The sequence below is a fragment of the Microtus oregoni genome, unplaced genomic scaffold, assembly GCF_018167655.1.
Source record: "Microtus oregoni isolate MIOR12 unplaced genomic scaffold, Mior012 000006F_ref0000085, whole genome shotgun sequence".
In the NCBI taxonomy this organism is placed as follows: domain Eukaryota; kingdom Metazoa; phylum Chordata; class Mammalia; order Rodentia; family Cricetidae; genus Microtus; species Microtus oregoni.
Genome location: NW_024543065.1, coordinates 44,381,693 through 44,397,702, shown reverse-complemented (window position 1 = coordinate 44,397,702; position 16,010 = coordinate 44,381,693). Strand labels below are relative to the sequence as shown.

Genomic DNA, 16,010 nt, shown 5'->3' with positions numbered 1-16,010 from the left:
GGCGTGCACCACCACCACCCAGCCAATAAATCCTCTTATATCGCATTTCATTCTGTGGAGTTAGCATAATATAGTCAGTCACTGTCTTACTTGTGAATACTATCACTCATTCTAACTTCATACAGGTGACAAAATGTCACAATCAGCATCTCTGTTTTCTGTGGTCTACTGCTTTAATTGTCTTATGAAATATTCACGTAAATGAGGACACCAGGTCAAAGTTTACAAACAACTTTTATACTGGTGAGTAGGTTATTGTCCAGGAAATATATAAGCATATGTCCATCCTTTTAAAACCTAAGGAGGTCAGGATGCGGCAATCAGCTGAATGCTCCCCACCATGATATACTGGTGGTGTCATTTTCTATTTAAAATTTTCTGCAAGGGCCAATGAGGTCTGTAGATTCATTGAACATTTATGTTATTTCAGCTATTAGTTCTATGTTTGTATATAATACCACCTGCCTTAACATATATTGGGAAGTTTCATACTGACACTTTTTTTTTTTTTGATTTTTGAGAAAGGGCTTCTCTGGGCAATTTTTTAAAATTAGAATATTTTCTAATTTTTATTTTATTTTTTGATTTTATTGCGGTATTTTCACATACATTTTGTCCTCCACCACTCCCACCTAGGTCCCCCGTTCCTCTTTGCAGACACCCTTCATCCCCAGAGGAGCCCAGCTTATGCATATGTCTGCAGAAGATACATGTGTGTGTGACTTCCAATGTGTATATAAATTTAAGATCTAGGTCTTGAGTAACTTAAAAGTATGTTTTTAAAGTAAGGTGTTAAATATTCTGCCAAATAGTTTGTCGGTTACTCAAAAAGTCAACCATTCAGTTGACATAAGACTAGCTCAGCAATTCTACACATGGGTATAAGAACAAGAGAACAAGAAATGTGCTTCTGCTCAAAAGATATGAATTATGAGGCTGGAAAGAGAGCTTGGTGTTTAAGAGCAGAGAACTGGAGTTCAGCTTCTAGCACCCACATCAGATTACTCACAACAACCTGTAACTGTGACTCTGAGAGACCCAGTGTCTAACTCCCGGCCTCTGCAGGGATCTGCATGCATATATACACACATACGTGTTCTTACACACACAAACGAATGAATGAGAATAAAACCTTTTAAAGCTATGAATGAGTGTTCACACAAAGTGTTCATGATGAGTGTTCATGCAAAGCAATGTGGTGAGGGCACAGAAATAAATGAATCACTGATACCTGCTGCAACATTCACAAACTTGATGCACTATGTACTGTGGAAGGGGTCATCTATAAAAGGTGACATTACGCAATCCCCAGCCTACAAGATATCAAATACGGAAATTTATGCAAATAAAAAGTAGATGATTAGTAATTTTTCTTAAGGAGTAGAGACACCACAGAAACTGACTTCCAAATGTGTATAGGCATTTTTCCGGGAGTGATGACTAACACAGCAATGACGGTTTACTACTTTGTGAAAACATTCAGACATTGAGTTGTATGTGTTTAAAAGGCAAAGTAATGGTATGGTAGTTATACCCTAACACAGAAGCAGGATGTAGGTAAATCAATGTCTCGCCACATGGTCTTAAATACCTGGTCAAACTGAGGACCAATGCATGGTTCTACGGAAAGCCGATTGCACCTCCCTGTTCCTCAGACAGTAGATGATGGGGTTGCACATGGGGGTAACCACCGTGTAGATGACAGACAACACCTTATTGAGGTCCATGGCTTCTATGCGGCTAGGGCGGGCATAGATGAAGATAGTGGCTGAGTAAAAGATGCCCACCACTACCAAGTGGGAGGCACAAGTAGAGAAGGCTTTGTGGCGGGCAGCAGCTGATGGCATGCCCAGAACTGTCCTACCGATGGCCACATAGGAAGCCATGGCCACAAGGAGTGAGCCCCAGAGGATGACAATGGCTGAGATGAAGTCCACCAGCTCTGTGAGGGCCACGTGGGTGCAGGATAGGTTCAGAAGAGGAGAGACATCACAAAAGAAGTGGTTGAGGACGTTGGGACCACAGTAGGACAGGCTTGCAATGCATGCTGTTTTGATCACTGAGACCAGCAACCCACCCAGCCATGAAGACAAGGCTAAGGCCAGGCAGACCTGGGGCCTCATGAGCAGGGGGTAGTGCAGTGGGCGGCAGATGGCCACATAGCGGTCATAGGCCATGGAGGCCAGGAGGGTGCACTCTGTGCAGATGAGAGAGATGAAGAAGAAGAGTTGGGTCATGCAACCTGTGAATGGAACATGGCAGGGCCCCGTCCACAGCCCCATGAGCAGGGTGGGCATGGTGACGGACACATAGCACATCTCCAGGCAGCTGAGGTTGCCCAGGAAGAAGTACATGGGCTTGTGGAGCTCGCTGTGACTGCAGATGAGGTAGATGATGAGTGTGTTCTCCAGGAGCGTCAGCAGGTAGAGAGTCAGGAAGACGACAAACAGGGCATCCCTTATCCCCAGCCTTGTGGACAGGCCTAGTAGGACAAACTCTTGGACTCTGGTTGTGTTGCCCAATTCAAGTGACTTCCCCATCTAAAAAAAAAAATACACCTGCAATTTTTTTCTAAGTCTCTTTCCTTATATCTTATCCCACCCTAGATCAATGCCATTATCACAGCTGCATCAATCACTTCTTTAAAAATTTTACCATGTTTATGTATTTTGCAGGGCATTTGGGGTGCAAGTTTGAAGGTCATAAGATGCTTTGTAGCTGGAATCACTTCTCTACTTCCACCATGTAGGTTCCAGGGAACAAACTCAGCTCATCAACCTTGGCTACAAGTACGTTTACCCACTGACCCACCACACCAGCCCTGATATCACTTCTAATTGTATCTTTCTGTTTTTAAATTTGATCTATAAAAGTCTTTGTGTTCCATTTAGTGGTGTCTTTTCAAAATAGACCTGATATAAGATCACTCCTTTCTCCTTAAATGGCCCATTCATCCTTATTATTCTTTTAATAAATACCCTCCATAATACAATTCTTCCTTTAGTTTGAGATAGTCTCAGGTAGCCCAGGCTGGCATTAAACTCATTATTCAGCTAACAATGGTCTTGAACTCCTGATCATCCTGCCTCCATTTCCTGAGTGCTAGAATTGCTGACCTGTGAACCACACCCAATTTATCACAATGCAGTATTCTAGCCCCCAGTGCTCTGATCCTGAATGATTTGGCTTTAAGACTTTTGTCACCCACTGAGACCCCTTGATTCCCTGTCCATGCCCTCAAGTGCTCCAAGCTTCTTCTAGCCCTAGGACATTCCTGCACACTGGTCCTTTTGCCTGGAACACACGTCTCCACACTTTTGCTTTTCAAGTCGTGTCCCCAGATAGGCCTCTCTCAAAAGTCTCATATCAAATCCTGTGTCGTTATTTCTTATTCCATTCCTTAATACTTCCTTGTGAAGCGATTGCTGTGGTTAGTTTCAATTACTAGGAGGAGTCTGGGGAAATAGTTCAGTGGTTAACACTGACTATTGTTGTAAAGAACCTGGGTTTGGTTCCCTGCACCCCCATATGGGTGCCTCATGACCACCCACAACTCCAGTTTCTAGCTATCGAATGCCTTTTCCTGACTTCCACAGGTATCAGGCATGTTTTGGGTGCACATGGATACGTACAGACAAAAACATATGTAAAACATATATAAAGTAAAATGAACAAGTTAAGAGAACAATTAAATCGCGGGTATGCTTTTTTCCACTGTTCCACTGGTCATCTTCTTTCTAACTAGTTGGTAAGCTCCCTAAGGACAGGATTGCATTGATTGATGTCAGTCTTACTCAGGACTCTGCCCTCCACAGCCAGTCAAGGACCCTCATATAGTGTCCTGTACATGCTCTTCCATAATGCACGATGGGTCAAGGCTTTCTAAGCATCAGTAGCTCCCTCCACAGGCTTCACAATAAATGGATTCAAGATCACTGGGATTCAGGCTTAATTTGCAATGCTCATTGAATTATTTGGGCTTGGTTTTGGAATTTGCTTTAGACGGTGCCTCACTTTGTGGTCCAGGCTGTCGTAGAGCTCACTGTGAAAGCCAGGACGACCTTTAACTCACAGTAAGCCTCCCATGTGCTGGGAGTACTGTGAGCCACCACACCCAGTTCTGATGGTGACTGAGCTAGAAGAGACACAATGTGACACAGTTGGAAGACTTGAGTCAAAAGTTGTTCTTTGTATGCCTATTACCATTCTCAACATGCAGTGTTTATTCTAACTTCCATTTTTTCTCTGTAGAACAAAAAAAAAAGACATCAACTTCCATGATGTGGCTGAGATGGCACAAAAAGATAAAAAGAATAAAGTTGTATAGAAATAAGTTGTTAATTTTGATAATATCTAATAATACCAATCCTTTTTAACTGTCCATTAATAATGTGGATGCCAGTTATTTTCCTGGACTCTCTTAGGTACAGCTGAATTCTCATCTCCCTGACTCTTGAGTCTGACTATCTGCTGATTTGAAAGCAATGGTAACATTAACGCTGTCTGTGAGACTCAGCTGTGGTGATTTCCTGGAGTTGTTCTTGTTCACAGCTGCAGTGAATGGTTATATCAATTTTTATTCTATTTTCCATGGGTCAATGTGATGGACATTTTTCCAGTAACTATCCCATTGATAGCATTCCAGAGTCAGATTTTAATTTTAAAACTGCTTTAAAATTGTGTAGTGCATGATCCGAATGCTTGAGAGTGGTTTCATCTTATAAGCATGCCTCTGGCATCAATACTGTGAGATGCCCCAGGGAGGCACAGTGAGAATACAGGAATAAGCAAGACTTGGCTCCAGACAACAATATTCTGGTTTCTTCTTCACTGCTGGCTAAACGTGGATGACTTACACTAACATATCTGACACATCATAGCCTTCTGAAAACAAATGAGATTGTCTTCATAAATTATGGAAGTTTATGCCTCCACCATCAAGTAAGGGCCGATTACACCTGGACTTCAACATTAGATATCAATATCAGTGATCATAGAAGAACTTACGTGTCCTCCTAAGGTTTAATCTCCTCCTAGACAAACTATAAGTTGTTGCTATGTTGGTCTAATAAAACTCACACATGCCAATGTTCTGTGACATGGTAAACCATATGCACACAAATACAAACCTCATTTTTATGAAATGTACAGGTTTTGTGAGCACAGGTTGCAGAGCATTTTGGAAGTGGGATGTTACTGCACACACTTTGCAGAAGAAGAGATCAGTCCCAGAGTGGGGAATGAATCTTGACCGCGTGCAGTCAGATTGTAAGCAGCAAATCCAGCAACCAAGCCAGGATCTACCTGGCTCTAGAGCTAATGATCATGGTTTTATTCTACATCTCTGGAGTGTCACCGCAAAGTTCTCTTTCCCCTGGCCTCTGAACTGGATTCTAGGGCTGTATGGAAGACAGCTGTGCAAAAATTAAGCCCAGCCGGTAAGGGCATTTTCCAGGGAACTTGACAACTTGAGTTTGATCCCTGGGTGCAAGGAGAGAACTAACCTCCCAAGTGTCATCTGACTTCCACACCTGTGCTGTGGTGTTCGGACCCCCACATATATGCACATGAAAATCAATCAATTCAGATAAGTAAATAGAAAGAAAAGAATGGTAAAAACTCAGCAAGTTTATGGACAAATCAAAAAGAAACTGCACAACCAACACAAAAAGATGCTATCTCACTTTGACCAGAGTCCCTCAGCTAGTTGAAGATGCAAGTTCCATTTCACTCCTCAACCCACATATTCCATCTCACTTATTGCCAAGGGAAATCTTGTTATGATAGAAAGAATTTGGGGTTCAGAATTATGTGGCCCAGGACTATAATTCAATATCTTAATCTGGTCAGTTGGATGAAAGCCAGTCTTTTCTTTAGTGTAGTTTTGACAGTATTCATCGTCTCCATCCTTAAAATAAGGGCTGTGTGTATGACTACATCATAGGGCTGGGATGAGAACTCATGAGACAAAACAAGAAGATTCAACAAGGCAGCTGATGCTGAGGACGTGACTCTAAGGTACCACTTCTCTCATCTTCTTCCTCCCGCCTCCAGCACCATGAGGTTTCCAGTTCGCTTACCTGAGAAGCTGAGTAAAGGGTCCCTCTCCTAGGGCCTCTGATCAGTGTTGAGATTGTCTGAGTATCCACTCAGATGTGGATTCTCAGCAGTGAAGCCAGGATCCAGCACTCAGAGGGCCAGAGCATTTCCTACAGGCCTGGTGGACCTGTGGACACTGTCCTTGGTTCTGAACCAAGAGCTTCGCCCCTCCTTATCCCTTCACCCACTGTGTATCTGAGACTCTTTTCTGGACAGTGCTGAGTTGCTTCTGGACTCACAAGCAGGAGGCACATAAAGAGGCTGGTTTAAGCAATGGCTGAGGATCTTGGATCTCTGAGACTGCCCCAAATCTCTGTGGAATTAAACAACGCATGGAAGAGATTATTTTTTTTATAAATTAGAAAAGCTATTGGGCTTGAGGAAGAGGGCACAGGCATGCCCAGTCTGGCATCACTGTGTTGATAAGCAAGCATTCATTGTCTTCTGTGTGGAGAAAGGTGCTGTGGGTGCCAGGAATATGAGAATAAGTCTGACATTGTCCCAGCCCCCAAGGTCCCCAGTCTAGGTGGATATGAAAATGGAAGCAGAAACTAAGGGTGGGATCGAGGAAAACTGGATGCATTAACTGTTCCCAGAAAAGCATGAACAAATGTCTATTCACCCCAGACAGGGCACCACTGACATACCAATGTAATGACCCCACTCAAGTCTAACCTGACAAACTAATGACTTCATTCAATTTACTTAGAGAACTGGTGAGTGTCTACTCACAGGAGTGTGGGTGACCCCCATAAAGCTGCATCCTCACCAAGTCTCCAACCCCATCATAGATGACAGCCTCATAGACTCTGCATCATGGAGTCTCAGCTGAAGCAAGCCTTCCACGTCCTGTATACTCCAGCATCTCCCAAGTTGGCCTAATGCTGGGGGATGAGTGAAAAGGAACTCTACTTATGGCTCTTGTGAACCCCACACTCCACTTCTACTAGGGAGGGTTAGCAGTTATTTTACCATCACTGTGGACCCAACTACCACTACACCAGTATCCTCAATTTGTTTCTAAGGTGGTCTCCACTTCAATACAATCATCATATACCTAAGAGAAAACAGGTGACAAAATATTATATGTCCAGATGAGTTTCTAAGGCTGTCTTCACCTGGCACAAGTTAGGAAACTTTCCCTTGACAGATACATATTATATCATAGGTACAAGTTTAAAGCAAATGCTCTCAGTGGCTGGAGAAGTAACTTGGAGGGTAAGAATGTTTGCTGTTCTTACTGAGAATCAAAGCACAGTTCCAAGCACCCATAGTACACAGCCCATAACTGCTAGTAACTCTGGATCCAGGAGATTTAAAGCTACCTACTGGCCTTTGCAGGACGAGCATGTGAATGCACACATGTGTACCTACACACACACACACACACACACACACGTTGTAGGAAGCCACATTTTTGTTCCTGGCTGCTCACCCCTGAAATAACCACATTGAAACTGTATTAATCACTGCTTGCCCCATTAGCTCTAGCTTCTTATCGGCTAACTCTTACATCTTAATTTAACCCATTTCTATTAATTTGTGTATCACTGCATGGCTGTAGCTTACTGGCAAGGTTCCAGCATGTCTGTTCCTGCTGGTGGCTACATGGCATATCCTTGACTCCACCTTCTTCCTCCCAGCATTCAGTTTAGTTTTTTCTGCCTACCTCTATTCTACCCTATCACAGGCCAAGGCAGATTCTTTATTCATTAACCAATAAAAGCAGCAAATATACAAAAGAACCTCCCACACCATTTTCCCTTTTCTGTTTAAATAAGAAGGTTTTAACTTTAGCATAGTAAAATAACATATAATAAAACAGGTATCAAGAAAAATTATAACATTTATATCTATTTTATCTTTTAACATAACTAAGGAAAACTATAATTATAACTATCTATTTTTTAACTACATCAAAGACTCCAGAAGGATATAATATTACCAAAGTAAACAGGAAGTACATTGTAAGCAACTTTCAAAACTCTAGAATTGACAGAGACACTTTGATACCTGTACAGTCACCCAAAGTTCTTCTGTACCATTGGAGCATCCATCTTCAGCCTACAGCCCCAAGGTATCCAGCAGACTTATCCACGAAGCAGGAAATTTGAAGATCTGTTTTGCCTTGTAATGAATGCCGGTGGCTTTTTTCTATGTCCTGCAAAATGTCTGGCAGATTCTTTCATGTAGCAAGAACCCCGAAGGACCATCTCACCTTTAGGCAAGTTCAGCCGTCATTTCTCTGTGGGTCCTGCATGTCCAGTTCATATGACATAGCATCAAGCAGTCCAGGCAAGAGCAATGTCTTGCCCAAATGTCTAACAAACTCCATGAGGAACCTCTTCGATGCCCATCATCCTCTTTAAGTAACTGGTGCTGACAGGAGCAGATGTGTCTCATTGTCATGAAAAGTTTTAAGTTCTTAAACATTTTAAATGCCATATTCTGTAGTCTTTGAAAGGTTTAAAGAATATCTATCCATCTGAAATACAACTCTGTACATCTAGAAAACCTAACTATGATGAATACAAGCTTGACTATTATAGATGACTCTATATTAACCTAAATTTCTTAATTATACATTACATTTTAAATGAGCTGTACAAACACAATACCTTAATAAAAAGCAGAAATATATATATATCAAAATTGATCTTAAATTTGTATAAAAAACAAGATCTGTACCAATGCAAAGTTTACATCTCAATAACATATCCTCCTTTAAATGTAAACAAATATTTATAAACAATATTTGTGAACACATACACATTTCCTGTCTGTCTGTCTGCCTCTCTCTCTCTCTCTTTCTCTCCCTCCCTCTCTCTCCCTCTCATTTTCTCCCCTCACTGGCTTCAGTGTATAAATGGTATTTCTCAGCCTGACATTTTAGGCCCAACAGTATGTGAACCCAAGAAATACTTTTGTCTCTTTGGCTGTGGTTCTGAGTATTTCTGGATGTCCTGCCCAGAGTGGATGCCCTGATGCCCTAACACATTTCCATTCTTCACTATCATGCCTTGTTCTGATGATTCTGCCTAGAGCATCATCTTATACCTGCCTCCTTGGAAATACAAGTCATCCCTGACCCCTGAATTACTCAGAGAAACTATCAGTAATCCTTTTTCTATCAGCTCCTACATACTTTTTATTTCTGTATGTTTTAATTAATTATTCATTTGGGGTGAGTCCTGGGGAGAATCTAAGGCATCAAACATTCTAGAAAAGTCCTCTGTTGTTGCGGGAGGTCCTCCCACTCCTCCAGCCTATCACCGCTGAGATACCAGCCCATTGGGGCGTGGTCTCTCTCCCTTTAAAAAAGCGGCCACTTCCCTCTCCTCTCTCTCTTCACTTCCTGCTCCGCCGGCGACTAGACTCCTTTCCTGGTTGCGTAGAGGGCTGTTGCCTGGGACAGTGATCTGTAAGTTTTTTCCCCTTTAAATAAATACCACCCTAATAATCATAACCCCGAATTGGTGTGGCATTGTTTGTGACTTACGCCTTCACTCTGTTACTGAGCTATACAACATTCTCATTTGGATGTTTTAAATGTAAAAAAAAAAAATTACATTAAATTTGCCATCTTTATGACTTTTATTACATTTATTAATTTTGGTTGGAGTATGTGTGCATGCCATGGCACACATGTAGAGGTCAGAAGACAACTTGCAGAAGTAAGTTCTTACTTCCTTCCCTCCATACCTTTCTTCCTCTTCCCTCCATCCTCCATTGTAGTGGGAGCTGCGGGCTGCGTTCCTGCCACCCTGCTCCTGGCCACTGGCTAGCTATTGCCCCGAAATAACAACACACAAACTGTATTCATTTAAACACTGCTTGGCCCATTAGCTCTAGCCCTTAATGGCTAATTCTCATATCTTGATTACCCATTTCTATTAATGTGTGTAGCACCCCAAGGTGCACTTACCGGAAAGATTCTAGCCTATGTCCATCCTGGGTTGGAGCCTCATCGCGTCTGCCCCAGAGAGGAGAGCTCACTTCCTCCTCCTCCCAGCATTCTGTTCTGTTTACTCCACCCACCTATGTTCTAACCTATGAGGGCCAAGCAGTTTCTTTATTTTTTAACCAATGACCTTCCTCCATCACTCCATTGCTATATTTTCATAGTAAGTTCAGCGCTTAGTTCCAAGCCCAAGGATACATAATAGTACAATCTTCTAAGGTCTCATAGCACACCACAAGCTTCTTCATCAGTGGCTTGAGTTTGTACAGAATACATAACCAATTTCTAGACTGAGTGGTTTGAACATCTCTTTCTGGAGGCTGAAAGTTGAAGATCAAGGAGCGGGCAGATTTATTATCTGCTGAAGAGTTGGTTTCTGGTTTTCTGATTGATGTCCTAGAGGGCTCTTGGGGGATAAAAACATCCCTTGTGTCCTCCACAGACTTATAGCACTAACACTTATCACTGTAAGGGCCCCAACCTTATAATTCCATTTAACCTTGATCACCTCCCACAGCTTACTTCCAAATACTATCACACTAAGAATTAGAAATTCAATATATAGAATTGAAGAAGAGGCACATTTTCAGTTTGTAAAGCAACGTTTATTAAGAGTGTTTTCTTTGAGACTGGAGAGATGGTTCAGCAGTTAAGAGCACTGGCTAGTATTTTAAAGGACCTGGGTTTAATTCCCAGCACCCACATAAGAGTTCACAATTCTCTGTAACTCCTGTTTCAGGGGATCCAACCCCTAATGCATACATACATGCAGGCAAGCACCAATGTACATAAAATAAAATTAAATAAAAATTTTTAAAAAGAGTATTTTCTTATCCCATTTGCTGTTGTTAGAGAGATGCATCAGAAAAAGAATTCTAGGTAAATATCTTACAGCATCTCCCAGAAGGTATGTGGTGAATCTCACATAGTTCACAATTGTCAATCAGAGAGTACCAGGTTCAGTAACAGTAACAAAAAATAAAGTGGAGGGTGATAGAGAAAAACACCTGACATTGATCTCTGACCTTCAAACATGCCTGGGAAGAGGGACCTTCACACAGGTACAGCACATACACACAAACACACACACACACACACACACACACACACACACCACATTTGTTTTATAATTGAAATAATTAAAAAGAAACTAAATTTCATAGAACCTAATTAAAATTCTAGCATTCAGGAAGCAGAGGCAGGAAGGGTGTGAGTTGAAGGCCAGCTTGGACTACCTTGTGAGTTCCAGGTTAACCTTGATTATATATTAAAACCCTGCCTTTAAAAATTAAACAAATACATTAAAAACTCCCACCAATAAATTTGGTATCTTACTTATTTTGAAAGAGGCTTTCACTGTGCTGACCAGGATCAACTTCAAAGTCACAGATATCCTCCTGCCTCAGCTTTCTGTGTGCTGGAATTAAAGGCACATGGCATCACACTCTACCAATAGCATTTATTTTTGGACAAGTGGAGAAATCGCATAAAATCCTCAGCTAGTATGGGGGCTTGAATAAGAATGTCCCCCAGCCAGGCATGGGTTGTGTATGACTTTAAACTCAGCACTGTAGAGGCAGAGGCAGGCCATTCTCTATGAGTTTGAAGTCAGATTGTTCTATAGAGTGAGTTTCAGGATAGCTAGGGCTACACAGAGAAACCTTATCTCAAGGAGGAGGAGGAAAAGATGATTCCCCCATAGGCTCAGATATTTGAATGCTTAGTCACCAGGGAATGGCACTATTTTGAAAGGATTAGAAGGGTTAGGAGGTGTGACCTTGTTAGAGGAAAATGTGTCACTGGAGATAGATTTTGAGGTTTCAAAATCTCATTCTAGGTCTAGGTTCTCTCTCTCTCTCTCTCTCTCTCTCTCTCTCTCTCTCTCTCACTCTCTACCTGTGGATCAGGATGTAGCTCTCAGCTACTGTTCCATGAGTGTCACCATACTCCCACTGTGTCTCCCACCATGATGATACCAAATGACTAAATCTCTGAAATGGTAAGCCAGCCCCCAATTAAATGTCTTCTTTCATTGGCGTTGCCTTAGTATAGTATCTCTTCACAGCAACAGAACAGTGACTAAGACCATTAGCAAAACAGTACAAGTTCAATTCATTGTGATACTAAGGACACATTTGTAGAAGAAATGTTTTTACAAACTGGTATTGATGTAAGCAGGATTATTTGTTATCTTGAGACAGGGTCTTGTGTAGCCCAGGTTGACTTTGAACTTTACATGTAGCTGAGAATGACCTCAAACTCCCGAGTCTCCTGCCTCCATCTCTCTAGTACTGGAATTAGAAACATGCATCACCAGAATATTAGCCTTATACCTAAGATTTTAGCCCAAGTCTCCCTCAATCCCTCTCTCTGTGGTTAGTTCATTTATCTGAAGTTTCTCTTATTATGATTGTATTTCTTTGATCTGTACTCGGTTTGGTAAGCTGAGTCTTTTAGGATAGAAACAGCCACCATAATTTCTGTCACCAGAGACCACTAGGTACTGGGAAATGGTCTCTTATATATGGGATCCATCTACATTTAGAGCCAACCCTACAGACTTGCCATTTAAATTCGTCTAAAGCAATGAGTACCACACAGCACTGATCAAAAAGAGCTAAGCCACAAAAGAAATTAAATCAGGGGACCTAAAAGAAAATTGTTACTATATATGCTAATCCAAGGCTGAAACTTGATGTCAGAATGAGCAAGATGAGCAGTCGCAAAAGATGAACACAGTGTGGTTCCTCTTTATGGATTACTCATGGGGGTCAAATTTCTGGGCACAGAGAGTAGGATTATAGTTGCTAGCAGCGTGAAGAAGTAGAATAAGGAGTGACTGTTGAGTGGGCATGGAGTTTCCATTCTACAAGATGAAAAGCTTTGTAGGAGTTAGGCGCTGTCAGAGGTTCAGACAACACAAATGAGTCTGTTGTTAGACTCTCGGTGTCTAACTCTTCTAGATCATTGACTAACTTATTGTCAATCTGAAGAGAGACCTCAGAACTATAAAAGAAAAAGGTTCTGAACAGTAGGTGTGGACAATGAACATGCTGGTTACTTTTTATTGTCAACTGACAAAACCTAGAACCCCCTGGGAAGAGGGAATACATTAAGGAATTGTCTAAACCAGACTGGCCTGTGGATAGGACTGTGTAAAATTGTCTTGATAAATGATTGTTGTGGGTGGTCCCAGCCGACATGGGTGGCCCCATCCCAGGCAGATGTGCCTGAGCTGCATATGAGGAGCCAGTAAATAGCATTACCTCTCATGTTTCTGCCTCCAGGTTCCTGTCTTGACTTCCCTCGGTGATAGACTGTGACCTGCCAAATAAAACATTTTTCTCTCCTAAGTTCTTTCTGGTCAGAGTGTTTTACTGCAGCAACAGAAATGCAAACTACATTAGACATTCATTCATTGCTCATCCTCTTGGCAAGCATTTATTAAGTTACTAGCAAATACTAGTGCTGGGTGATAAGTGTATAAACAGTAGATTATGCAAGGACAATTTAAATTTGTTAAGGAGAGCAATTGAAATTGCAGTTGTGGCTTCGTATGATGGTACATGCCTGTAATCCTAAGAGACTGAGGTAGGAGAAACAGGAGTTTGAGGCCAGCATGGGGCTCTATAGCAGGGCTTTCCCTTAAAATGTAACCAAACATTGTAGCTGTTTGTAAACAGAGGTGGAGTTTGTCTTCTGTCCCAACTGCCCAGTCTCGAGTAATCACACAAAGGCTGTATTAATTACAAAATGCTTGACATATAGCTTAGGCTTATTACTAACTGGCTCTTACAACTAAAATTAACCCATTTTTATTCATCTACATTTTTTCACTTGTCAATGGCTTTACCTGTCCTCTAGCATGTCTTGTTCCTCTGGTGGCTGACTCACATCTTCTGACTCCACCCTTCTTACTCTCTCTTTTCAGTTTGCCTAGCCTTATTCTGCCTTGCTATAAGTCAAATAAGCTTTATTATTAACCAATGAGAGAAAAACATATTCACAGTGTACAGAAGAATTATCCCACAACAGTTGTTTAAACGGTGGGAAGGGGAATGATGCTGTGAAAGTCTGAGACACATCTTACTTAAAGAAGATTGGGATGGCTCACCTGCAAGACGCAAGGGAGTGAAGCTCTCATGGGGGTGTTAATTTTCTTGTTATCATGAGTAAATGGTTGATTAGGATCAGCTGACAGCTAAAGAAGAGATGCTGTCCATCATGGTGATGAAGGCATGGCACCAGGGGCGTGAAGAGGCTGATCACATTGCATATGCAGCCAGGAAACAGCACCAGGGAGTAAAGCTGGACCTTCAGACCTCAAAACCAGCCCCTCAACTCCAGAACCTTCTAGAAATCTGTCACTGGTTGGGCTGTATTTACAGATAGCCTATGTATATTCTTCTAGGCATTTGCATATCCAATATAATATAAAGGCTCCATAATATATCACTTACCATGTATTGCTTGCGCCAGGCAGTGGTGGTGCATGCCTTTAATCCCAGCACTCAGGAGGCAGAGGCAGGCAGATCTCTGTGAGTTCGATGCCAGGCTGGTCTATAAGAGCTAGTTCCAGGACAGGCTCCAAAGATACAGAGAAACCCTGTCTAGGAAAAAAAAAAAACCAACAACGATGTATTGCTTTCAAAAATATAAGATAAACAAGTCTATATGTGTTCATTGCAGATGGGATTTGCTGTTTTATTTTTTATTTATTCTTTGATATTTTCTTACAGGTATAAAATGTGTCTTAAATAAATCCACCCCTCATTCCCCACTTCCAGCTCCTCCTGGGGTTCCAACAACATCTCCTTTGCAACCCATGTTCTCCTATAATATTTATTTGTAATCCACTGAATCTAATCAGTGCCACCCATATGTTCAGAGGCATGGAATCATCCAATAGGGCTAGACAATCTTCCAGTGGCCACACAAAGAAAAGGGACTCTCAGGGAATGGAGAGATGGCTCGGCAGTTAAGAACACTGACTGCTCTTCCAGAGGACCTGGGTTCAGTTCCCAGCACCAACATGGAGCTGTCTGTAACTTCAATTCCAGGAGACCCAACAACCATGACAAAATACCAATGTACATAAAATAAAAATAATGAATTTTAAAAAGAAGAAAATGGATTCTCCCTTTCCATTCACAGCTAGGGGTAGAGGTCCATGACCCCTCTCTCCTTGTGCTGGGATGTCTGACTGGCTTGATCTTGCACAGGTAATTAATTACAGTCACGGTGAGTTCATGTGTGCAGCAGGTATATCATGTCTAGAGGATGCAATTCAACACGCTCTTCCCCGTTCTCCAGCTCTTACAGTCTTCCATCCTCCTCTTAGAGATGTACCGTGAGCCTTGTAAGTGGGTGGATATGATGTGCCATCTGCAGCTGTGCACCCAGTCAGCTGATTCACAACATTACAAAAAGAACGAGTAACTTCTTTAAACCCTAGCTACTGCTATAAGTAGCTCCTATAACCAAGGTTACTTGACAAACTTACAGATGTAAACATCAATATTTAAAATGAAGCTTAACAACAAAACCATTGTGATTCCTCTAGAGAACCTGAGTTCAGTTTCCGGCACCCACGTCAGGCACCTACTCCAGATCCAGAGGATCTGATGCATCTGATCTTGATGGTTCTGATACTCAGTTCACATACCCACGTGTAGACACACCTACACGTAGCTAAAATTAACAAAAATAAATCGTTTTTAAAATAACAGGACTACATCATTTTCAGGAAACTGGACAGAACTGAAGATCATTGTGTTAAGGAAAATTAGTCAGAATCTGATAACAATTGCATGTTTTCTCTCATTTGGAGAATGGAGATATTTTTTAAGATGTCAAAGTCGAAGGGGAAGTATTTGGAAAGGAGGAAGGAAACCAGTGGCAGGGGAAGGTGCTACAAAAGAATATGCCTGTTATATTTTTCACTAACATA

The 16,010-nt window shown here is 41.7% G+C and overlaps 1 protein-coding gene across 1 annotated transcript; it reads right to left on the bottom strand.

Annotated features, from left to right (window-relative positions):
* Positions 1-1,595: 1,595 nt before the first annotated feature.
* LOC121449355 (olfactory receptor 5-like) lies at positions 1,596-2,540 on the bottom strand. The gene has a single exon (XM_041653715.1). It carries the CDS (start codon positions 2,538-2,540, stop codon positions 1,596-1,598), a length of 945 nt encoding a protein of 314 aa, XP_041509649.1.
* Positions 2,541-16,010: the final 13,470 nt, after the last annotated feature.

What these genes read in the sequence shown, in the direction of transcription:
- LOC121449355 (XM_041653715.1), bottom strand. Translation starts at nt 2,540, where the DNA reads ATGGGGAAGTCACTTGAATTGGGCAACACAACCAGAGTCCAAGAGTTT.